A 24,866-nucleotide genomic window follows, 5' to 3' on the forward strand; every position below is an offset into this window, starting at 1 on the left:
TCCCTCAGCTCTTCAGCTCAAGGCTCTACCACTTGAACCACAGCGCCACTTCCATTTTTCTGATTATTCATTGGAGATAAGAGTCTCACAGACTTTCCTGCCCTGGCTGGCTTTGAACTGTGATCCTCAGGTTTCAGCCTCTTGAGTAGCCACCAGTGAGCCACCAGTGCCCAGCTCCCTTATATATTTCTAATGGTATTTTTAAAAGTACTTGACTTGCACAAGTACCCATATGTATGCAGGGTGACAATCACTAGTCTGATAGGTCTACCCATCTAGACCTCTCAGGAGATAGGGTGGGCCAGGTTATAGGATCAGGTTTGGTGGCACAAGACTTTTTCAGAACTCCTTTTTCTATACCATCTGTGTTAGACCTGCCTAGCATCACCACATTACTTAAAAACAATCGGATTTGTATAAATTTACAACCAGTGTTGGTATGGAGGCCTTTTGACTGTCAAAAAGCAACACTTCTGCACCCTTCCATCTGATACTTGAGTGTGATTTTGTTTTCAAAACATAGTCTTATTATGTAACCCATGCTGGCCTTGAAATCTCCATCCTATGCCGTATGGCTAAGATTTTTTTTGGGGTCAGTCCTAGGGCTTTAACTCAGTCTGGGCACTGTCCTTGAGCATTTTTAAGCTCAAGATGCACGCTCTACCACTTGAACCACAGTGACACTTCTGTTTTTTGTTTTTGTTTTTTGTTTTTTTTTTGAGTAGTTTATTGGAGGTAAAAGTTTCACAGACTTTCCTGCCCAGGCTGGCTTCGAACCTTGATCCTCAGATCTCAGCCTCCTGAGTAGCTAGTATTATAGATGTGAGCCACTGGCACTGGGCTTCCTTATGGCTAAGATTACAGGTGTGTCAGTGAGACCAAAGAGGACATTCTTAGGAGAGGAACACAAAGGTACAATGCCTATGTACATCTGATCATATAAAATAATATGGAAATAAACTCCAGGAAAAGGAAACAAGGTTTATTTCCTTCCTTGCTGTTTTTATTTTCTTTGTAATTGTATTGTTTATTTATCTGTCTTTGGAAGGGTAGGAGGAGACACAGCAATAGAGGGACAAAGGGTTAACAAATGTAGCAATGGTACTCACTAGACACTATGTTGAAAATGAACTATACAACTTGTGTGTGGGGACAGGAAGGAAAAACCGGGAGAGTGAGGGAGGGGGTGACATTGTTGAAAAAGAAATGTATTCTTTACCTGACTTATGTAACTGTAACCTCTCTGTATATCAGCTTTATAACAAGAATTTAAAAATTCAAAAAAGAGATAACTCAAAAAGAAAAAAAAAAAAGATTACTGTTGTGTGCCACCAAGTCTGGCTGCTGAGTGCTTGAAAAGGTGCTTTCCCATACTATCTCCACTGTCCATGCCTCCCAACCATCACCTCCACTGCCATACTAAACCTGGACAAGTGAAGTCTACCCTGATAATTCTTGCTCAATGATGCCTGGATCACTGCTCCTTCTAGTTCTTCCAGCCAATAAGACTTCCAGACAAGACTTCACAGGTAAAGAGTGGTGGCAGAGCTGTTTACCACCACTATCTTAAGGGAAATCTTGAAAAGCCTAGGTAATTCCATTGATATGACACATTTATTATACATTTACTTGTTTTTTTTAAGCATAGGTCTTCTCACCTCCCAGACATAGTTAGATGTCTCTACTTCTATAGAAGAGTTCTTTGTAACAAAGAATTATAAATACATGTTTGTACCAATAAGAATGTTTTTCACAAATTTCCATTCTCTAAGAAAAACAAGTGACAAAAAATTTAAAATATATTTTGAAATGAATTCAGGCATGGTGAGTGGTTCAGACCCATAATCCTAGCTACTCTGGAGGTTGAGATCTCAAAGTTTAAAGCCAAATCTGAGAGATTACCACCTCCAATTAAATAGCAAAATGTCAGAAGTAGAGCTCCATTACTGGTACGTGCACCATGCACACACATTCACAAACAAATTAGAAATAGTTTATGAGCTGCTGTCCCCAGTAATGTGAGTTTTGTGAATGAAATTAATTTCTCCCTAAATGAAGATCTTAAAGATCCTTACCTTGCCTATTCTATGGGTTAAAAGCAGAATAACTTAAAGACAACTTAAAATTGTACTATTTTAATGTTTGCTCTTTATATTACAATAGAGAGGGAAGAAGCAATCAAAGCCATTTTTATTTTGTTATAACTATCCTGTTTGGCCCAGGTTTGTAGAAAGATATGTTTTTACAAGGTTTTATTGCACAGAATGATCATAACACATTATATGAAATCACCTTCATAAATTTTGTATTAAGGTAGCACTGTCTGTACCTGAAATTGATTCAAAATGCTTACGATACTCAATTACTTTTTAACACTGTTACCCAATGCAGTGACTTATATCCTCTATTTCACAAGAATCTGATGATGCGACATCATTGTAATTGATTCATTTTCTCAATTAAATAAAGCTACTGTGCTTTCCTTTATATGAATGCCACATAGACCATAGAGTTAGATGTATTATCTCCTTTCCCCTCTCTCAGATATATTGCCTTAAAGGCTGTATTCTGTTCCTCTGTTAATTCCACCAGAAAATTTAATACCACAGTCATATTTTTCAAATTCTGAACTGCCAGGCAGTTGACTATTTATATTAGGCATATTTTTCATTGCTAAATGCTTTGTTGTTTACCTTTTTCAAGATCACATTACTACATGGGTGCAGTAACCATAAAACAAACCCAAACAAAGTCAATCCCTAGTCATTGCCTCTGCTTTTGCACACAGTTCATGAAAAAGTGAAGCCCATAGTTTTATAGCACATTAAAAGTGGTACAAAAGGTATTCAATATAAAATGTTAGCTTCATGAATGCCCATCTTTATTCTGGTTCTGCCTTCCAAATGCCTGTGAGAGCAGAGTTCAGAGGAATACAATAATATTGTTAGGGGTGATGGATTGCATGCACTTAGCCACATATGAAACGCTTTTCATAACTAACTTGTCCAGGCCCACATTCCTACTTGTGCATTTTGCTTGTGAGGGGTGGTTTCTATGTCTTACTAGTACTTTGAGACAATAAACAGTACAATAATTGCTCCAGACATAGTCTTTGCTAATCAGTCTCTAGAATTAGTAGTGTTTCACTAAGCAAATTAGATAAACCTCTTCCCTCTTCTATGCATAGCTCTTCTCCTTTGGTCAGCCATTAGATCCTAGATTTAAAGCCACCCTAACTGAGAAGAGTTATCTCTCATTCTGAAGTAAGAGTTCTTTATTTGTTTAAATGGGGAAGAATGACATCATAAAAGGCATCCACAAGCCAGCATGCCTGTAATCCCAGCTAGTTGAAAGGCTGACAATGGGAGGATTGTGGTTGGAGGCCACAATGTGGCAGAAATATTCATGAGGCCCCCTTCCAAACCCCCAACTGGGCAAATACCTGTCATTCTTGCAATGTGGGGAAACCTACAACAGGCAGATTGTTGTCTAGGCACAATGCCTAGCAGAAAGTATGTGTATATATAAAACCCCAGGGCTGGAGGTGTAACTTAGCAGTAGAGCAGCTGTCTAGCATATGGGAAGCCCTGAGTTCAAATGCCAGTACTGGAAAAAAAATGGCAATCATAAAGATCAGCTAGGTCTTTCTGCTGTTACATTTCTTTGCAAGAACCACTTGCCACAAGGTTGCCAATTAGAAAAGCCCCCATATCATGACTTATGACTTTGGAAAATGATCCTGGAAAGGAAATAGTCAATTATGTTGGTGTTTTTAAGCAATTTTGGAAGTTTCACCTCATGCTTTTCCTCTAGAAAGGAAGGTTTTTGTTTTTTTGTTTTTGTTTTTGTTTTTTACCTACAATGGCAAAACAGACCTTGCTGCCAGCTCCTTGTTATTATATTCAGACACCATCAGAAAACGAGAGTGAATTCACCTATGTAACTTAGAGAAGACACCAGCTATGGCTTTCATTTTCTCTTTTACTCCCTGAAAATTATAGCTTGTCCTGCAGCGCTTGTCTGAGAGATTTATGTGTGACCTAGGTCAGATCTTCCAATATCAGTTGACAAATTTTCTCTCTACATACTTACTGCTTTTCAAGCTTATGTTATTTCCTCTTAAATAGAAAAAAGAAACATAAAATCATATTGCATGGTAAGAATTTTTTAAAGAATATCATTTTCATTTGTTATGCTACTGTCATCATTGTAGCCTTCAGAGTTGAACTCTCTTCCTACCTCTTTCCTCCCTCCCTTTCTTTAACTTCAAATTTTAGGAATTGTAGCTATTTTGTAAAGATTCTTGACAAATCTGATGCACTAAGCTATAAAGCAAGAGGAACTACAATCAAGAATTACAGCAAACTGGATTATCAAATTCTAAATGAAGAAATATGACCTAAGGAATATTTCAAATGGAAAAGACCTTCAGATATGCTGTAGATCATTCTACTCTCTTTGCTATTAAGGGAATGGAGGCTTATAGTGAGAAGATAGAGCCTGGCCTGATGATTGGCGGGGGAGACTGCCTGCTAGAATCAGAAAGACCCTTGGAATTCAGCCTCTTGAGTAGCCTCAGAGGTTTCCCCTTCTCACCTGGGTCAGGACTACTGTCTATAAAGTGAAGAGATAAACCAGAGGAGCTCAAAGACTCAATGAAGCCAGAGCTAGGCTGGGGAGAAATGGTAGTGGCACAGCACTGTGCTAGGTGCCAAACAATAGGTAATATGCCATCTCAAATTCACCATAACTTGCAAAAACAAATGATCCATGCTCCCCACCCCCAAACCCTTCAGTGACCAATAAAAATAACTTCTATAAGCTTTATACCTGTTGTCTTGTATTGGTAACATGTTACCAAATAACTGTTCTTTTTATTAAAAAAAAAAAAAAAAGCTGGGTGCTAATGGCTCATGCCTGTAATCCTAGCTACTCAGGAGGCTGAGATCTAAGGATCACAGTTCAAAGCCAGCCCAGGCAAGAAGTCTGTGAGACTTTTATTTCCAATTAACTACCAAAAAAGCCAGAAGTAGAGCTATAGCTCAAGCAATAGAGTGCTAGACTTGAGCAAAACAGCCCCTGGGTTCAAGCCCCAGGGCCAGCACCAAATAAACAAACAAACAAACAAGTCCTAAAAATGCTGATAGGGTGATATTTTTACTGAATGAAATATGAAATAAGATAAATGGTATTATACTGTTTCTAATATGCATAAGCATAACCACCTGTGCTATCCCATCTCTATTCATTAGACTCGTTCAAGTTTTTATGCTTGCTGAGTCTATTAGCATGTCACTTATGGGATCTAAAACAAAGGTAAGTCACAAGAAGGCTGAGCAGGCAGCTCCTCAATGGAAATATAAATGTCACTCACTGGCTCCCACATAGGCACCTTCTCTTTGGCCCTCAACTCAGACTCCAGCTGGGATGCTCTATTCAAGAATAACCTTTAGGCTGGGAAGGTGGCTCAGTGGTAGAGTGCTTGCCTTGCATGCATGAGGCCCTGGGTTCGGTTCCTCAGCACCACATAAGCAGAAAAAGCCAGAAGTGGCACTGTGGCTCAAGTAGTAGAGTGCTGGCCTTGAGTTGAAGCAAGACCTTTTTTTTTAGGGGGAGGGGGATCATAGGGCTTGAACTCTGGGCTTGAGCACTGTCCCTCAGCTTCAGCTCAAGGCAAGCGCACTACCACTTGAGCCACAGTGCCACTTCCAGTTTTCTGGTGGTTAATGGGAGATAAGAGTTTCTCAGCCTTCCTGCCTGGGCTGGCTTTAAACCACGATCCTCAAATCTCAGCCTCCTGAGTAGCTAGGATTACAGATGTGAGTCATCAGCACCCGGCTAAGAGTGACCTTTTTATGCTAAGTGAAATGAACCCCAAGATATGGACACAAGAGGTTTTTCTTTGTTGTTGTTTTTAATGTAGTGATTTTTTTTGTTTCTTTTGTATATTCTTCCTCCTATGATATATCCCTATTGTGACTGTATTTGATTTTGGTACCTTGCACGTTGTATATACATTTATCTAATTTGGGGAGGGGAAGGGGAATAACAAAATGCTGAAACAAAGACACAGGATGGCTCACTGCAACAATGGTATTCACAAGACAGTATGTTAGAAATGAACCTTACAACTTTGGGGGCGGGGACTGGGAGAGGTAGGGGAGGGAAGGCATAGTAGGAGAAAAACAAAGGAGAGGGTAACAATGCCCAACAAGAAATGTTACCTTACTCTAACCTCTCTGTACAGCATCTTTACAAGAAAATTAAAAAAAAAAAAAAGACCTTTTATCTTCTTTTTCAATTTTCAGCCAGTATTGGAGCTTGAACTCAGGGCCTGGACACTGTCCCTTAGCTTGTTCATTCAAGGCTGGCACACTTTCAACTTGTGCCACAGCTTCACTTCCTGTGTCTTGGTGGTTAATTGGAGATCAGACTCACAGACTTTCCTACCCAGGCTAGTTCTGGGATTCTTATATCTCAGCCTCTTGAACAACATGAATTATGTTATTATAAGCCACCCACACCTAGCCAAGAATAAAATTTTAAAAAGTGAAAATGAAGTATTTCTGAATTTAGCAAACAGCTGGATGGGAAAGAAAGGATCTAGCATGTCTAGAAGAAGGCATAGCCCAGATGGGACCAAGAAAACATCCCAGCCATAAATTAGACTACTTGGCTCCCACTGTCTCCTGAGTAACAAGGACAATGGTTTTCATACAAAGTATAACAGGTATGGTGCACCAAGGTATGGTGCACATTATTCATTTGCTAGGTCTGTCAGTCAGTGGACAAAAAAAAGGACCTGCTTGCCCAGTCTATATTCCTTTACTCTTGATGTACTTAAAACTGACATAGCTCATTTCCCACCATGCAGACAAATTTAGGAGCCAGGGTGAATCCTTCTCTGGGCAAATGTACATTTTAATTTTGTGACTTCAATTTTGTAACAAAAGCAAGAACTTAAGAGTTACAATTCAAAATAATGTGAATTGCAAAAACAATCTTTTCCCTAATAGTATTGAGGTCAGGCCTTCCTTCTTTCAAAGAAAATTTTTGATGTTCACTGCCTTAATCTTTTCTCCTTTCCTTGTTCCAAAAAAGGGGGGGGGGCTTATTTCACAATCCAATTTAAGACGATCAATTCAGAGTTTTTAGGAGGGAAAAGGTGGCAGGAGGTGTTGCTTTTTCTGAGGAATGCCTGTTGAGTACTTCACTCTGTATGATCAAACAAATTAAATGTGTCAAAATATCTGAAAGGAGTTTTCTGGAGCTGTCATTTAGTTTGTATCTCTTTTAGCTATATCGCCCCTCCCCCCATGCCACAGACTACAGAGCAATGTTGAAGGTCAACTAGTCCAATTCTTTGCCCAATGTAGAAATTTACTTTATTGTATTTTAGACAGGTATCATGTCTTTTCTAGATTTCCAAGGATGAAAGTTCAATGATTCCATCTTAGCTAGCTTACATTGTCAGAAAGTCCCTTCTCCTCCTCCTCCTTCTGTTTGCGCTGATACCTGTGCTTGAACTCAGAATCTGGGCACAGAGTCCCTTAGCTTTCTTACTCAAAGCTGGCATTTTACCACTTGAGCCACTTCTGGTGTTCTTATTCTGCTGGTTATTTGGAGATGAAAGGCTCACAAGCTGGGCACTGGTGACTCATGCCTATAATCCAGGCTACTCAGGTCAAGATTTGAGGATTGGGGATTTGAAGCAAGACTATGCAGGGAAGTCCATGAAACTCTTAACTCCAATTCACTATTTTTTTTTTTTTAAAGCCGTAAGTGGAGCTGTGGCTCAAGTGGTAGAACTCTAGCCTTGAACACAAAAGCTCAGAAACAGTGCCCAGGTCCTGAGTTCCAGCCCCAGACCAGCATCAAAATGAAAAAAAAAAAAAAAAAGTCTTATAAACTTTCCTGCCTGGGCTGGCTTCAAACTGCAATCCTTGGATCTCAGCTTCATGAGTAGCTAGGATTATAGGCACGAGCCACTGATGCTTAGCAGTCCTTTCTTATTTTAGGTCTAATGTGTCTTTTTATAAGATGTGCCTGTGATCTTGGAGTTTGTGGTAAATAAATCAAAATTAGTTCTTAATATATCTGAAGATACCTGGTATATTTTTGTAAATTTTCTCTGAACGATAAGCAAGAACTCCTACTTTCCTCCCTATGACAAGTTGCTACTGTAGGTGTTCTCTTTCCTTCTCTCCTATATTAGTGAGGACAATTCAATGACAATCCTAGCCCCGAGTAACCCAAGTGCTTCCAGATGATTCTACCCCCAGGAATAGGGTATAGCACAGGGTTCAACCCTAAATTAATAAGCATCACTTAAATCCTCTGGGCAAAGTGAGTTAAATGGCATTTGGATGCCTATAGTGGGGAGGGGGGGGAGGAGCTGCTTTTAGCCTTCTCTTTACAGAAGTGGGGTGCTATAAGGAACCCAACAGTTATTCTTGATGAAGTAACAAAAAGCCTACTAAGAAGTGAGCCAAAAGTTGCTTGCTGGATCAAGTTCTACAAAATCCCAGCAAGACTATGCTTTTATGCAATCCAGGCTACTCTGAGTTCATTTTTCTGCCTGAGGGACTCAGGCATTAGTTCATATTCTCTACCTCCCAGTCCCAAATCTCTATTAGCTAACAGCTTTCAGTAAGGTTCTTTATGACAACTTCATACAGTTGCAATGTATCCTACAGTTATTAACTTTCCATCTTTCTTTTCCCTCTCTTCTTCTCTTACCTTCCAAAACAGTCCCAGAGTTACAATCATCTTTAATGTATGTATGTATGCATGCATGTGTGCATGTGTGTATGTATGCATGCGTGCATGTGTGTATGCATATATGCAATGAGTATGTCTTTTAGGTCTAGCTTCTACAGATGAGTAAAAACAAATGATATTTGGTTTTATAAACTCTCCAATTCTATCAATTTTCCTGTAATTATATATTTTCATTTTTCTTTATGGCTGTGTAATATTTCATGGTATATGTGTATATATGTACCTTATCTCCTTTATCTGTTGTTGGACACCTCAGGGGATGCCATAGTTTGTCTACTGTGAACAGTGATGCAATAAACATTGGTATGCAGACATCTTTCTTATATACTGATTTAAATCTCCTCAGACACATGCCCAATAGCAGTATGGCAGGGTCATAAGGTAAGTCTATTTTTAGTTTTTTGAGAGATCTCTATACTGAGATTCAGTATGTAAATTCTATATATGAACTGAATTCAGGCAAGAGCTCTGGAAAGATCTTCCCCCACCACAAATACAGATAACTTCCAGCTCTATCTGACCCTTGAATCCCTTGCTGACTGAATTGTCAGAATTCATCTGGTGAAAAGGAACTGTCTTCTGCCTGACTCTTCACTCTTAGCTCTACCTTCTTGATAGTAAAAATCTTCAACTTCTCTAAAGGTAACTCCATGTCTCCTCAGCAGTGTTTGCCCTTTATACAGTGATATTGGCAGAGTATTATTGGACATAGAAGAAAGTAAAGGGACAAGACAATTAATGAAGAGCTGTAGGGTATAAGTTGATTTTTTTCCTGATAACAAAATTATCTTTGCAGCTTTTTTTTTTTTTTTTTTAAATAAAACTGAAGCCAGGTGCCAGTGGCTCAGTTCTGTAATCCTAACTTCTCAGGATGCTGAGATCTGAGGATCAAGGTACAAAGCCAGCCCAGAGAGGAAACTCCTTGAGACTCTTATCTCCAATTAAGCAACAAAAAGCCAGAAATGGAGTTGTGGCTCAAAGTAGCAGAGTACTAGCCTTGAGCACAAAAGCCCAGCCAGAGACAGCACCCAGGTCCTAAGTTCAAGGCCCAGAACCAGCATTACAAAAACAGGTATTTCATTGATTTCATATATTTATCAAGTATTTATACTAATCTTAGTACTAGACTTTAAAACCCAAAAGATGGGTAAAGACACACCTGTGGGTCCATAAAAATTTCAAAAAATTTTAAAGCCTTTAAAAATTTATTTAAAGTCCCTGAAACATACTTAGTAAGAGGAAAACTTAAACAGAACTTGCATTTTCTTCTAAATGTTACCCAGGGTTTGGACAAAATAGAGCTATCTGGAGTTTTGCTCAAACCACCCACCTTCCAAGAGTCCATGGATTTTTCTAAGACATGTTCTCCCCTCTACCTCTCCAATATTTCTAGGTAATATATAAAAGGTTGTTTCATTAGTCTGAGCAACATATATATATATGTATATATATATATATATATATATATATATATGTATATTTAAACTGCCACATATTTGACAACATTTTTAGATTGCTGAATTCTTAAGCTTCGATTTCAGTCAACATGTGGTTCAAACATGCTAAGGAGAAGAAGAATCTGAAAATATAATCATACCTAATTTTGTTAATTAACAGTACCATTGCTTGACTATGAATAAATTCAAAGTAGATGGAAAGAATTCATAAATCTAGAATGAAAAGGAAAATATTTGACCTTTGTTTTAGAGTCCGTTGATTACTTTGTATTCTGATATGGGTATACTGCGTTTCAATAAAATCTAAAGGAGTACTCAGCGGGAGGAGCTGGTAACACAGGTGACTCTGCATTTTTCAAATTCTGTTTACCAAATGACCTTTAGGATACTACTTAGATGCTTTTAAAAAATGATGAGATAAAAGCTGAGATGCTTTTGTGTTTGTGCCTGCATGCATGTGTGGGAATGCCTTTGTGGATTCTCATCTATTTCATATGCTATCTTCCTATCATTCTGCAAATCACTGACCCAGGAGCCCTTCATCATCCTCCAAGTAAAGAGACTGAAGTCTGAAAATCAAAGTCAAAGACCTAGTAAGAAAAGCAAGGACTAGAAGTCAGGTTACTCTGTGCACATGCTAGGTAGAATCCACGACCTGACAATGACTTATACTGTCATTGGCTACCTCTGGTCCTCTCTTTCCTAGGTCAGTGTTTCCAGCTCTATATCAAGGAAGCACAGAGCTGTCCGAATAGAGGCTGGAGGGAGGCCTCTAGCTAGGAACTTTGTTTTGTTTATGTTATGCATTTTGCTTGCAGTACTTTTGTTTAGACCAAACTAAAAGTCTCATGCTCAGAGGCATCTCTGCAACCTATTTCTGAACAAAGAAAAAAACAAGCTTCATTGGTCTCTTTGGTCTTTCCCCCTCTGAGCTTGCAGGCCCACAACTCCTTCTCTCAGGCTATTTCACTGCCTAGCTCTTCTTTCTTTCTTCTGATGGTCATAGTCCCCAAGGTCACATCTATAGATAGACTTTGATGATACAGCCCAACAGAGTCCATACTTGGTTCTAATTGGCTGCTTTGGTTTCCCACAATTCCTTGGAGGTGAATACTTAACTCTGTATATGAACTGTCTCCTTTCTGGGCTCCTAGTGGTCCCTGGGGTGTTTGTTCTGGTGTATTCTGGCAATTTCCACTCCTAAATCACATCAGATCTTTGCTCCTTTTAGGCAACTCATTGATTTTTCAATGAACTTAGCTTGTCTGTTTTATTGACACTAAAGAAAGGTTTGGTTCTTAACATCATTAACATTTTAGTTGAGGAAGAATTCCCCAACACCTCAGGCATCAATCCAGAATTGTTAAACATCTAAAAAGTCATCTGTGTTCAAACCTTGGCCAGGTCTGTCCCCTTTTTAACTTGGGTGCCAATGAGCCCCTAACCCAAATTTACCCGTGTTCTTTGCTTAAGGTGATGAGTAAAACAATGGAGCACAATAAAAGTCGTTGTTGCTGCTGCTACAGCTACTGAGGACCACTTCCCCCTCCAGGGATCCACATCCAGTCAGCAATAACTTAGCAGGCACAGAACACACAGGGGCAGTAATAATTTCCATCTCTATAGACACACCAGTTGGAGGCAGAGCATGAATAGATGGGTATATATAAAATAAGGGTGGCCATTTGGGCTCAAAACCTGTGGGTGCCTTATTTCCCTTGCTCCTTCCACCATTTTCTACACAGTCAAGACCAGTATTTTTAGGTTGCTGAGTGGGAGTGGGAGACAGTGTGACTCCGCTGTTGAATACCTGGTAATTGTGTGAGTCATTTAATGGTTATGGGTTCCCATTTTCTTCCTTTCAAACAAACGACTGGATCAGTGTAGGACCTCTTCACATCCTGAAATTCTAGGATTCCAAGAAGTAGCAGACTGCACCAATAATACCAGGAGTAAGGGGTGGGAAGGAGAGTAGAAGTTATCTGACCATGGAGTCTAAGAAGGTTGGATTCCAGGTTTACTGCTTTAAACTTCAATACAAATTCTAGGCCAACCTGATTGTTTAGAAAACTGGTAAAGAATCATAGTCTCCAGTTACTGGATTTTAAAAAAAAGACTAGATTTTGTATAGAACTCTATATATTATGATTGTGATTGTGAATGATAAATTTTATTCCAAAGAGAAGGACTGCAAAGGAAAGCTCTTTGGGATCAGAAAAGTAATTCATTTTGTCCTACCTGGCATGAGACATGGTCATATATTTTCAGAGTTATATAAATCCCTGCAGTACTTTCTGGAAATATAAATAATACTACTATTACCTTGTTCTAATACTTTCTAAAGTGCTCTTAGGCGTTGGCTCATTTGATCAGGACAACTTGTTCCCAGTAGTCTGGAACATGTCCTGGTATATGCTTAGTCAGACTCACAGAGGGTAGCAAGAAACTCTTGGAGGTATCTGTCAACTAACTTTAGGGCAGAGATCTTGAAATGCAATTCATCCCAGCTTCAGATTGGTCCCAGTCACCTCAAAGGGACTCAGAAAATCTTCTAGTCCAGTTTCTTCATCTGGTCTCTGCTACACTCACCTCAATCCTGATATATTTTCTCTTAGCTCTTTTCATTCATCTCTCCCCTTTCTCCTTCCCTATGGTGTTGTTTTAAAAGTTACCTAACAGAACTGCTAAACTGTGGAAAAAAATAATGACAGTGGTCCCCTTTAGGTAAATCACTGGTTGGATGCCAAATACAGCATCTATATGTCTGACCAGATGCATCTCCTTTGACCTCAATGACTAGATCCCTTTTCTTTTCCATTCTTCTGGCCTCTTGGCTTCCTAAAGTGAGCTAACCATATATTTTCTCAGCCTGAGGCTTGAGTCTCAGCAGCTAGAGTTAACTCAATGTGTTTTTCTTCCCATAGGAGCTGGGACTGCCTTTGCTTTATTTCTGCTAAAACAGGCTACCACAGTGATAGGCACAATGCAGCAGCTCAGTGGCAAATACATGTCAAACTGAATTGAGATAGATACCACACCATAGTTTTGATGATGATATAAAACCAAACAAACCTAAGATGGGTATTTTGAGAAAAGTCATGTATCACTAACCTGGCTGGCTAGATACACATACATACATACCACAATTGAGGTTCTAACAAATAATTTACTTTTCATGGAAAATACTTTGAAGGTAATTTCCCTTCCGTTGTGTGTGTGTGTGTGTATGTGTGTGTGTGTGTGTGTGTTTTGTGTGTGTGTAGAACTTAAGGTCTCAAGCCCTTGTTTGGCTTTTAGGCTCATGTCTGGTGCCCTACCATTTGAGTCAAGACAACTTTCCCCTTTTTATTAGTTAGCTACAGATTTGTCTGACTGAACTTGTGCTAAGCCTCCACACTCAGTCTTCTGAGTAGCTAGGACTATAGGTGTGAGCCACAAAGTACCTGGTTTTCTCCCATTTCTGTTTTATTTTAAGGATAGATTAGGAATTCATCTCCTATCTTTGACAGAAGAGAAGTAAAGTTATGAGATTTTTGGACATGTTTGAAATGGATATTGGGGAAAAAAGAAGTTGGCACTGGCAATTAAAACATTTCTGGGAAAAAGCAAACGTATATAAATGAGCATTTTTGTTTGCTTGTTTTGGTTTGAACCTGGGATTCCAACTCAGTACCTGATGCTTTCTCTCACTGGCTGACACTCTACCACTTGAGCAACACCATCAACTCCTAAACAAGCATCCTCATATCATTTACCTCTGCATTTTGTGGAACATAAATCTGATTTAATGGCTTGAGAATATCAGTATATTTTCAATATCTTTATCTCAAACAACGAGGATAAAAATAAGCAATGAAACAGAAGTGTTTATGCTGGAAGCATGGTTCAGCAATAAGGTACGGGCCTAGAAAGGGGAAAACCCCAGTACTACAGAGCAAGGGGGGGGTGGTGGAAGAAAGGGAAGGGAGAGGGAAGGAGAGATAAAGAGACAGAGAAAGAGATGTTTAGTTAGAGAAGACCTGCATGCATGTGGCTCTTGACAATTGGAAACACTGAATGTTATTTAGAATTTACTTAAATCCTTGATGTTCTGAACTTCCAAAAGTTCATGCAACAAAAGGTAGATTCCCAAATGCCTTTCTTCAAAAAGGGCAAACTTTTAGGTATTTTGCAATTCTAGGCATGATCATTATTACATAAGAAATAACATCTATAGCCTAAATTTAGTATTGAACATAAGGCAATATTAAATCATCAGCTTTAATGTTAGTAGCAATATACCAGCCAAAGGCTTCTAAAACACAAAAATAAGTTTAAAAACTCTAGTATTTTATCATTAATGTTTAATGTTTTTAAACAGTTTTAAGAACATAGGCTTCCCATTCTATTATAAAAAAAACTCAATCCAGAGAACAATTTATTACTACAAAATAAATGAATGTTTAACAGCCAGTCTGTCAATTGAAAGAAAAAACAAAAACGTAACACATTAAAATAGTAGGTTTCCAAGCCAAGTTAAACAAGATATTTTCTCCTTGACAAGCTGCTTACATTTAAATGAAAACAGGGCAAATTTGGTCAATAATATGGATCGCATATAATAAGAAGGACCTTAGATCATGTTAATATAAGGATCAGAAAGCAGTAAGTTCAATTAAAACCACCCAGTTATTTAGCAAACTTTCAGATACAGCAAATAAATTAACGTGTTTTAAATGAAAGTGTTCCCATAAGTAGCTTTTTGACCTATGAATAAGTCTCCCAGGCAGCTATCACAATGAAGCAAGACTTAGCTGAAGCAAGGCAAAGCCTCCAAATCAAACAAATGGCATTGGTAATCAAAAAGCATTTGCAAAACATACTTTCTTGGTGAATAGCAGGGGGGTCTGAGAAGACTACCACCTACAGCTCCTCGCATACTTTGACTCAGAGAAGGGTGAGTACACATTTCTCTTGTCCATGAAAGCTGGGTTATCTTGGTTTGAACAACAAGATATCTTCATTTACAGACTATATTGTGGGAAAGGCCAGTCCTTAAACTATCAAGAATTCCCCCTTTCACTTAACATTCTCTACTAATGACTTATGTTTAAATTGTATTGAGATTTAAGAATACCTCTATTGAGACAAGTAATATGTCATCGTTTTGCTCAGCTAACAGCCATGACAGCCCTGCTTCCTAGCATTAAGAAGAGCAGATCTTGGTTTTGTCCACTGATGGCAAAAGCTGGCAGAACAAATGAGAATTAGCTAACTGTACTAAAGGTTTCTGATCCCTAGGATTCAGGCTCTTTTTTACCTTAGCCTTAATTATTCTATTTGGCCAGATAATGGTATATGTTTTCTTCAGTAAAATGATCTCCTCTACACTTTGCAATCATTTATTTGAATAGCATTCTTCTGTATTTTTTTAAACAAATAACACCACTCTCTACTATTCCTCTTATCTTTTTGATCCTTTTTTACTACTTATCATCTTCTTCATTTGAAACAGATTTTTAACAGATAATCTTGATCGTTACAACAATATCTTGCCTGCATTTTATTCAAATAATTCTTAAAAACAGCTTAAAAAGCTGTTTGGAATAACATCAAGCTTGCCATCAATCAAACGAAAAAAATTCCGCTGGCGGTTGTATAAACATCAGATCAAGTCTGATGTCTTCAAGGATTTCAGAGTGAACCATAAAAAACTCCATTAACTTCTGACAAAGAATGCAAATTAATCACAACATGGGGTGAAATGAAATTAAAGGCTCTTTTCTAATCAATGACAAGGCAGGATGAAATATTTGTTACTCTCCCTGCACTCAGGCTGCCTAGGATGTTTGCACTTCCCTAGCAAAGCCCCAAATGTAAGTGAGTACAGACTCACTCACCACCCATTTAGTCCTCCACTCCCCCCAGCCCCCAGAGCTATCTGCTTACAAGTCCTGGAGATTCACAAAACACACTAATCATCTGAATCTCAGGTGCATCCAATTTGTTATTCACACTCTCCTATGCCAGTGAAAAGCCTGGCACAGACAGATGCACCAGGAACCCTAAATGACAGTTTTGGCCTCCGGAAGTACGATCGCTACAGCAAAATCTAGTACAGCCTCCAGGTGAAATGTCTGGAGCTCCATATGGAGCAGGGAAAATTAACAACAAGATGAAAATCACTGCAGCAGCGGGGAGTCAGAATTTTTGAAAAAAAAATGAAATTTAAAGATGAAGAAAGAGAAGTAATAAATTAATGGGGTGTGAAAACATTCAAAGCTTTACAATACCAGGGGCACTATTTGCTCAGATTCCCACCCCTCCCCCCTTTTAACTTCAGGTCATTTTGATATAATTTATTAACCAAGATCAGGAATTATAGCCAAAAGAATACTATTTTTATCCATGCAAAAGTACTTTAAATACATTTGTATCTGTTATTATCTTCACTTTCCTGTGGAATCTTGCTTACCAAATTTCCCAGTACCAGAACAGTCACAGTCCCTGAGAAGACTCCCTAGTGCATTTACTATTGTCCTAATGTGGGGTCCTGTTATGAAGTTAGAATGAACAATGACAATTTTTAGTAGGCAATCCTTTTCATTTCTCCTAAATTATGGTGTCATTAAACAAACCATTGCCCACCATCATGTTTTTTAGTCAACTGAATTTGGATCTACATGATTAACTATACACAGCTCCAGTCCTTGCCCAGACCTGCACATTTTTCTAGATTACTACTAAAGCTAAATTGCTCAAGAAACTCAGATATACCTGGAAGATGTTTTCATTTTACTTTAATTTTTTGTGCTGGTATTAGGGCTTAAATTCAGGGCCTGGGCACTGTCTCTTAGCTTTTTCACTCAAGGCCGGCACTTGAGCCACAGCTCTACTTACAGCTTCTTGATAGTTAATTGGAAATAAGAATCTCACAGGCTTACCTGCACTGGCTGGCTTTAACCTCGAACCTCAGATCTCAGGCTCCTGAGTAGCTAGCCTTATAGTAGTGCCCAACTGGAAGGCATTTTTAAAAACAATTTTCATTATCCTTTTTATGGAGTATGCTCTATAGACACTTAGAATTTAATGTCAGTTGTGTTGGTAAGGGCTCTGAGATCCTTTGGGTTCCTAGTCTCTCCACTAAACACAGAAGAATTACAAAATGACTCTAGGGAATGATCTTATCTACAATGGAGCAATCCTCAAATACTCAGCATTCCCTTCAACAAAAGAAGTCACCCTAGGGCAGAGAAGGTAAACTACAAGAAGTGGTTGGCAGATGAGTGACAGGAAAAGCAAGGGAATGAACAGCAACCCAACTATAATAACAGAGTCAGCCACTGGGTGTAGCAGTCTCCAAGTCCTAGACCTAAGTGAACCACTCCTCCCTAACAGGTGCTTTTACCTAGCTCTGTCCCAATCTTTGCATACTTCCCTGCAGGAGTCAGAAAACAGAAGGGGCTCAAGGGCTCTTTATGGAAAAAGTGCTACATAAATTCAACACATCACTGTTATTATTTCTGATGGTAGCCCCTGACCTTTTCTTTTTCTTTAAAATTCTAAATTGTCTGCCAATGAGGCTATGCAACAGTAAAGCCTAATGAAAATTCAAATTGTGTTTTCATACAATAAACATCTGGCCCACAAAACCATGAAATTCACAAAACCCACCACCTTTAATCTTTCTGTTGGTCCCAGGCCACTGACTCTCCCTAATATCTTTCCAGCACCTTTCTTCACATGTACCCTACCAGAATTCAGTGTCACCAGTTGGAAAAAGGGCTGCTAAAGACCTTGTCAGCAGCTTGAATGCTGGGCTGAGGGAAGGAAGAATCTCAAAGCTGGCTCCTTTCAGCCTTGATCTCTGCTCCAGTTCTGGCTGGCAGGTTGCTAGATTTTCCATTGGTACTAGGAAATTCCATTTTGTGTTACAGCACCATATTAGGGACAGTATGCGTGGCCCTTGTACTTTTTCTCATTTGAACCTCATATCTCCTTTAATCAGAGAGGAATAATACATATCAGAATTGTCATCTAGAAATAAACTAAGTTCTCAGGGAGTTTACAAAACAAGAATGAAGATCTGGGGTAACTGTGAGGTAAAGGTGGCTGGCTTCTGATTCTAATCTTCTGTCTTTTAGTCCAAAGTTAAGTCCAATAGGCCACTCTACAGAAACTGCCAATGGTGAGACAGCTTTGGCCTGAGGCCTCAATTTTTAGGAGGCTTGGGTAGTCATTTCACAACGCTGACCCCAGTACAGAAGGACTCAAAATTACATGAGTTTAACAATATATGAATGGCTTATCTATGCTTTATGACAAATTAGTGGGTGATAATCAGGATTAAGTAGTCCTCAACTGGGTAACAGATCCAAGACTACCTTATAAAAGAGTAGGTTTTTCTGTCATTAGCTATATTGAAACAAGAGTATGGATGTTTGGTTTTTGGAAATACTGTGAAGAGGTTTGATATGATAATATCAGAGATCTCTTTCAACCCATGGAGTCTATGACTCATTCCAACCTATTTTGCTTGGGAGTCAATGGAACCAAACCACTTGCAGCTCAGTGGTAATTTCCTTTGCCAAATTGGAGGGGTCAGGTTGCTGTCTCATGGAGTGCTTATGGTTCAAATGGCATAGTGGGCCAGAGAAGGTGTGATTTTTATCATTATGATTACATAATCATATAATAATTATGTAATTTGTAGTTAAAATTATGACAAATATATAAGTATGATTTTATAATATGTGACATAATAAAAATAGACATTTATTTGAGGCAGAAGGAAGGGGTAGAAGAGCACTTATAATTTTCCTCTAATGAAACAGAGCCTGTAAAATAAATGCAAATTCCACAAAATGTCGTCATTAATTTTAGCAATGAAGCACCCAAACTTGTGCTGAAAGATTTAGGAAATAAGACCTGATGGCATCAAACCTGCTTCTATTATTTAAAATGAAAGTACCAATGGTAATTCAAGAAATAAGAGTTTTCTCCTCCCTATTGTTAACTAGGGAGGATAGCATATTAGAATTTTCTACCTTCCATTTGACCAATGAAGTAAACATGTACTCAGACACTCATGGAAACAAATCTGCAAAGATACACAGCCTCTTCCCAAATCTTCCCATCTCTTTCAAGTATTCCATTTGTTAAGGGCAATGGCAATCCACTTCTTGTATTCATTGTTCACCAAATCTCATTGATTAATTACTCTCTACATTAGGAATTTCAAAAAGATTGCTATGTATTCAGTCTTTGAAATTTCTGTTTAGATGACTTACATATTTTGTATTAAGTTTAGCTTGAGAGATGTGTAGGGCCTCTTTTGTCCATGTTCAAGGTTTTACAGGATTGCATAAATTAGCCAAACAGTGAATTGTTTGAACATTTCTGACACAGTAAAGACACTTACTAAGATAAATAATCTAATGAGCTCTAAATCCTGAAAATGTGACTTTAATTTGATGGGCTACCTAGAGCTAAGCAGCAAAGCTGTATACACTAAAATCTCACTGCATGCATGCCACACAGTTATATTTTAGATTTTTTTCTTTAAGAAAGGGTTATATTTAAACAAAGAAGCTTACAAATATGAACAGTGAGACTAACATTCTCATACCTAACAACCTGGACAATTTCTCTTCCACTTAACTGATGACTTTAACTGTGAAGGAAAAGGATATGAGACATTTCAGAGAGTGAAGGCTCTTTAAGTGTCCACATGGGTATCAAGAGACGATGCTTAAAACTGATTATGAAGACAGTAGAGAGAAAGAGCCCTCTCCTATTATTCAATAACCATGTTTGTGATGCATCTGCATAATCTAACCATGCATAAATTAGTATGTGTAATACAACACTTATTTGCATAATAATAGCAAGTTAATAGATGCTTAAAGAGCAGAGACCAACACCACCTTTAAATCAGACATGCCTCCAGGCACTCTGGCCTGTACAGACCAAGATGCCAGAAAAAACAGTGAGCATCAACCCGAGGAAAGGAGTCAAGCCATTCATTTTTCACCCCTCTAGACATCTCGCTTATTTTCCCACACACACTGGGGAATCATTTCCAAACCACAAAATGGCTTTAGATTTTAAGTTCTACCACCTTTCTATAACAAAAATTGTTAAGAAATGAAAAAGATTGGAATTCATAATGCGAACATAATACACCATTTATTTTCTTAGAAATACGGAAAGGAGTAAAAATTTTAAAAATGTTAAAAAATCATAAAACTGGGGGGAGGGCTATTGGCCTAGCAAAAATAATGACCTACATTAGGTATTTTTATGTTTCATCTTAATCCTATAACTCAAATAATTTTAATTGAATCCTAAAGCTTAAAAGCATATTGAAAAAAAAAAAAGCTGGGTGCCTCTTTCACGTTCAGTATGAGTACATAGTAGCGGGCCAGGCTAAGGAAACACATCTCAAATGATCTGTCAACCTTTAACAAAGAGGAAAAAAATCTGGAGTTTAAAAAAAATAAAAAATCAATAGAGACTTCTAATGTCTCCTTTAAGATATCACTTTTCAATTTAACAGGACAGATTTATTTGTATGTGGCTCAAATGTTCACAATTGCTCCCTGCACCTTCATACATAGGAATGAATGTCACAGTGGCAAACGGCAGTAATGAACAATCTTACCTGAGGATATGGAAACCTCCCAAGAGCAAGCTGGGAAAGGAAATAACATTTGTCTAGTTATAGATTTGCATGCAGGGCAGATCTCCTTAAGACAGACAAGTACTAAATTTCAGAGTTGCATCTAACAAATATTAAAAAAAGAAAGCTTACAATCTCTAAGCATGAACTAAATTATTACTGTAATTACATTATGAGCTGTATTTAGAATGGACATTTTTTCACAGACAATGTTATATTCCCCAATAAAATATCCTGCAGTTAATAACGAAGCATTACTCTTACATGGTTTCTCTTAGGAATATTCTCAGTTCTGTGGGCATTATTCATTTTACATGTGTATGTCAGTTTCTTCTAGACAGAGATGTAAAATTCAGCTGGCTTGTAATATGGGAACATCTTCTTGATCCTAGTTTACAGAGTTGTAGATTTTTTTTCAGTTACAAGTGTAAGGGAAGGGTTGTAGGAAGGCATAAATGACCGCATTATAAAATTGAAAATTGTGCTATTATTTTCATTTACTTTAAAATTTTTTCATCCATTCCTAGTCACAGATAGAAGAAAAGTGATAGTGGAGGAAATAGCTATTGTAAAACAGTGAAGTCAGAAGTATAGGTGTGAGTCTGAAATTGAGCAAGTGAATCCTTTGGGCTTTCTGTTTTAGCTTGATTTGTAAACTATCTTTGTTCTGGAATAATTGCTTAATTTTGCTCTTTGGATTCTCACATGTAAAAAACAAAATTGCTCGGCCAAAAAAAAAAAAGGCTTAATGTCAAATATTAAGATCAAACTTCAGGCTGGGAAGGTGGCACAGTGGTACAGTGCTTGCCTTGAGCTGAAGAGCTGAGGGACAGTGTCCAGGCCCAGAGTTCATGCCCCACAACTGACAAAAAAACAAAAAACAAAGCCGGGCGCTGGTGGCTCATGCCTGTAATCCTAGCTACTCAGGAGGCTGAGATCTGAAGATCGCGGTTCAAAGCCAGCCCGGGCAGGAGGGACCGTGAGAGTCCTATCTCCAGTAAACCACCAGAAAACCGGAAGTGGCGCTGTAGCTCAAGTGGTAGAGCGCTCGCCTTGAGCTGAAGAGCTGAGGGACAGTGCCCAGGCCCAGAGTTCAAGCCCCACGACCGACAAAAATAAAAAATAAAAAAAATAAAAAAAAACAAAAAACAAAACAAAACAAACTTAACAATTACATATAACCACCTTAAAGAAAATAATGGCAAAAATTTGCACTTCACCATGTAGCCCAGCCTTGGACCTGAGACCTTGCGAGCGCGGGCACAAGCACGCGCACACACACATATGTATCTGTAAACTACTTTCAAAACAGAATAGCAACATCAGGCAGTTTTTTTTTTTTTTTTTTTTGGGTCCGGTTGTGGGGCCTGAACTCTGGGCCTGGGCGCTGTCCCTCAGCTCTTCAGCTCAAGGCTAGCGCTCTACCACTTGAGCCACAGCACCACTTCCGGCTTTTTTCATTTTTCTTATGTGGTGCTGAGGAATCGAACCCAGGGCCTCAGGCATGCACGGCAAGCGCTCTACCACTGAGCCAACTTCCCAGCCCCCATCAGGCAGTTTTAAAGCTGGAATGGATCTGAGACAGCACCAATCTATTTCACAGATAAAAATCCTCAAGTTCTCTTGAAGGAGTTCCCATATAGCTCATCAATAGAAACCCAGGGACTTAATCCAGCATATCATTATATCTTTCTAGTTCTTGAGAAGTTTGTAAACTTATTTAAAAAATATTGAGGTTGCTTCAGAACCAACCTCAGTACTAGGCACTTAATCTTTTTTTTTCAAGGTTAGTACTACTTGAACCATAGCTCCTCTTCTGGTTTTTTGATTGGAGATAAGAGTCTCACAGACTTTCCTGCCTGGACTGGCTTTGAATACCAATTCTCAGATATCAGGCTTCTGAGAAGTTAGGTAGAAATAGAGGTGTGAGCCACTGGTGCCAGTTCTCAAACATTTTTTGAACTCCTCTCTTGGACCTACATCTAAAACCATTTCATGTAGCAGAATACCTACTTCATTTTGTTATCTTGGATTTAAAATTACATCCTTCAGTGTGTTGATCATATAAATTATCTATCATACAAATAGATATGAAGGACCTGAGGTTTACAAAGTTCTAAAATTAGTTTGAGCATCATTAATGTAATAGGAATAAACCACATGATCTTGTTAGGTGACTGCATTGAAAAAGCCAACAGTCATTTAGGGTGTGTGTGTGTGTGTGTGTGTGTGTGTGTGTGTGTGTGTGTGTGTGTGTGTGTGTGTGTGTGTGTGTGTGTGTGTGTGTGTGTGTGTGTGTGTGTGTGTGTGTGTGTGTGTGTGTGTGTGTGTGTGTGTGTGTGTGTGTGTGCGCGTGTGTGTGTGTGTATTTTGGAGTACCTAGTATAATTTCCTTGTACTCATATCTTGTACACAAAAATATTCACTTGGTCAGGCACTGGTGGCTCATATCTGTAATCATAGCTACTTCAGAAATAGAAGTTGAAAGGAAGCTGTTGGAAGCCATCCCAGGCAGACAAATCAAAGAGACTTATCACCAATTAACTGGCTCAAGTGGTGGAGTACCAGAGATGACTAGAAAAAGCAAAGCAAGAGTATGAAGTCCTGACTTCAAGTCACAGTATGGGTACAATACATACATACAGATATAAATGTGTATATAGATTTTAAAGGTATAAAGTTATACTATATTATTTCACATTAATGGTTATCATTAATCCCTTCAAGTATAAACAACAAAAATACTACAAGATTGGGTACAGGAAAGAACAAATATTCACCTAAAATGAGTTCAGGGTTTGTGTTATTAGGACTGTTGTTTCTATACTGCTATTAATCAGGAAGAGGAGATGTTCAGTTCTTCCTCTGACCCCACTGCCCCTATCCAATACAGGCTGTAGGTTTGTCCTAGATTTTGAAAAGATGGTATGCTTCTGGTCAGTAAGAGTATGATTACTGATTCAAGAAGAATCACTGTCATCTACTATGGTGGCTATTATCATGTTGTACTGGCCTGATAAGCAATGGCAGATCACCAAAAGCTGTTGTCTGGCATCATGCTTATACACAGACTAGGAATTTTGCTTATCATTCTATTTCAAATAAGAGAAACAGCCAGCCAAGAGAGCATCCCTTACTTACAAAAGCTGACATATAAATTGCTACAATTCATATAGAACATTCTGCCTCAAGTGGATATATAGCCACTGTACCATTCTCTAGAGTGTCTGAATGTGTCTTTGGGTACCATGGAAAACTTCTGTCTACATGCTTTATATGTGTCTACTACACATGCTAGCTAGCAGATGCCAACCCTGACCATTGGTTCTTCTAGTTTAAGGAATTAAGAAATGACAAATGGAGAACTTAAAAAAAAAAAAGAGTAGGATATAATGCAAAAATGTGAATTCCTCTCATTTCAATCCTAGAGCCTCCAATTCTCAAGTATCACGGTCCCATGGAGAGGCCAGGCTCCAGTAGACAGGGGAATATGTGCTCATCTATAATCAGTGCCAGGTAGGCAAGGATTTCTAATAGCATTAATTCTGTCAAATACTGCTATGTAGGAGAAGAGTAAAACTGCAAGCGTGAGCTGGTAGATGGGAGCTTCTCCGTCCTAGTTTGCTTGAGAACAGGTGATAGTACTTGAACTGGGAAACACATCATTCTTGGATCTGGCTTTGTTTTCTTGTATTTTCTTGACACCCACAGGAACCACAGTCCTACCTGTCAACTATGGCTCTGGAAGAACTGCTTCTAAGTTGAGTACTGATAGCCCGTGCCTATAATCCTAGCTATTCAGGAGGCTGAGACCTGACGATCGTGGATTGAAGTCAGCTGGGGCAGGAAAATCTGTGAGATTCTTATCTCCAAGTAACCAGCAAAAAGCTGGAAGTGGAGCTGTGGCTCAACTGGTAAAGTGCCAGCCTTGAGCGAAAAAGCTAAGGGAAAGCTGGATGGTGGTGGCT

General features: G+C 38.6%; 1 protein-coding gene across 2 annotated transcripts in view; it reads right to left on the reverse strand.

Moving 5' to 3' along the window:
* Positions 1-24,866, reverse strand: part of Map2k5 (mitogen-activated protein kinase kinase 5) — a 271,209-nt gene that overhangs the window by 64,289 nt on the left and 182,054 nt on the right. The window contains exon 18 of one of the 2 annotated variants that reach the window (XM_042687833.1): positions 20,881-20,910. The exons of the other annotated variant lie outside the window; for it this stretch is intronic. Within the exon in view, the coding sequence (XP_042543767.1) occupies positions 20,881-20,910 (30 nt within the window). The remainder of the gene's footprint in view (positions 1-20,880; positions 20,911-24,866) is intronic. 2 annotated transcript variants of the gene reach the window in all.

This window comes from Dipodomys spectabilis, unplaced genomic scaffold, assembly GCF_019054845.1.
Source record: "Dipodomys spectabilis isolate Male_0828 unplaced genomic scaffold, ASM1905484v1 ptg000108l, whole genome shotgun sequence".
Lineage (NCBI taxonomy): Eukaryota > Metazoa > Chordata > Mammalia > Rodentia > Heteromyidae > Dipodomys > Dipodomys spectabilis.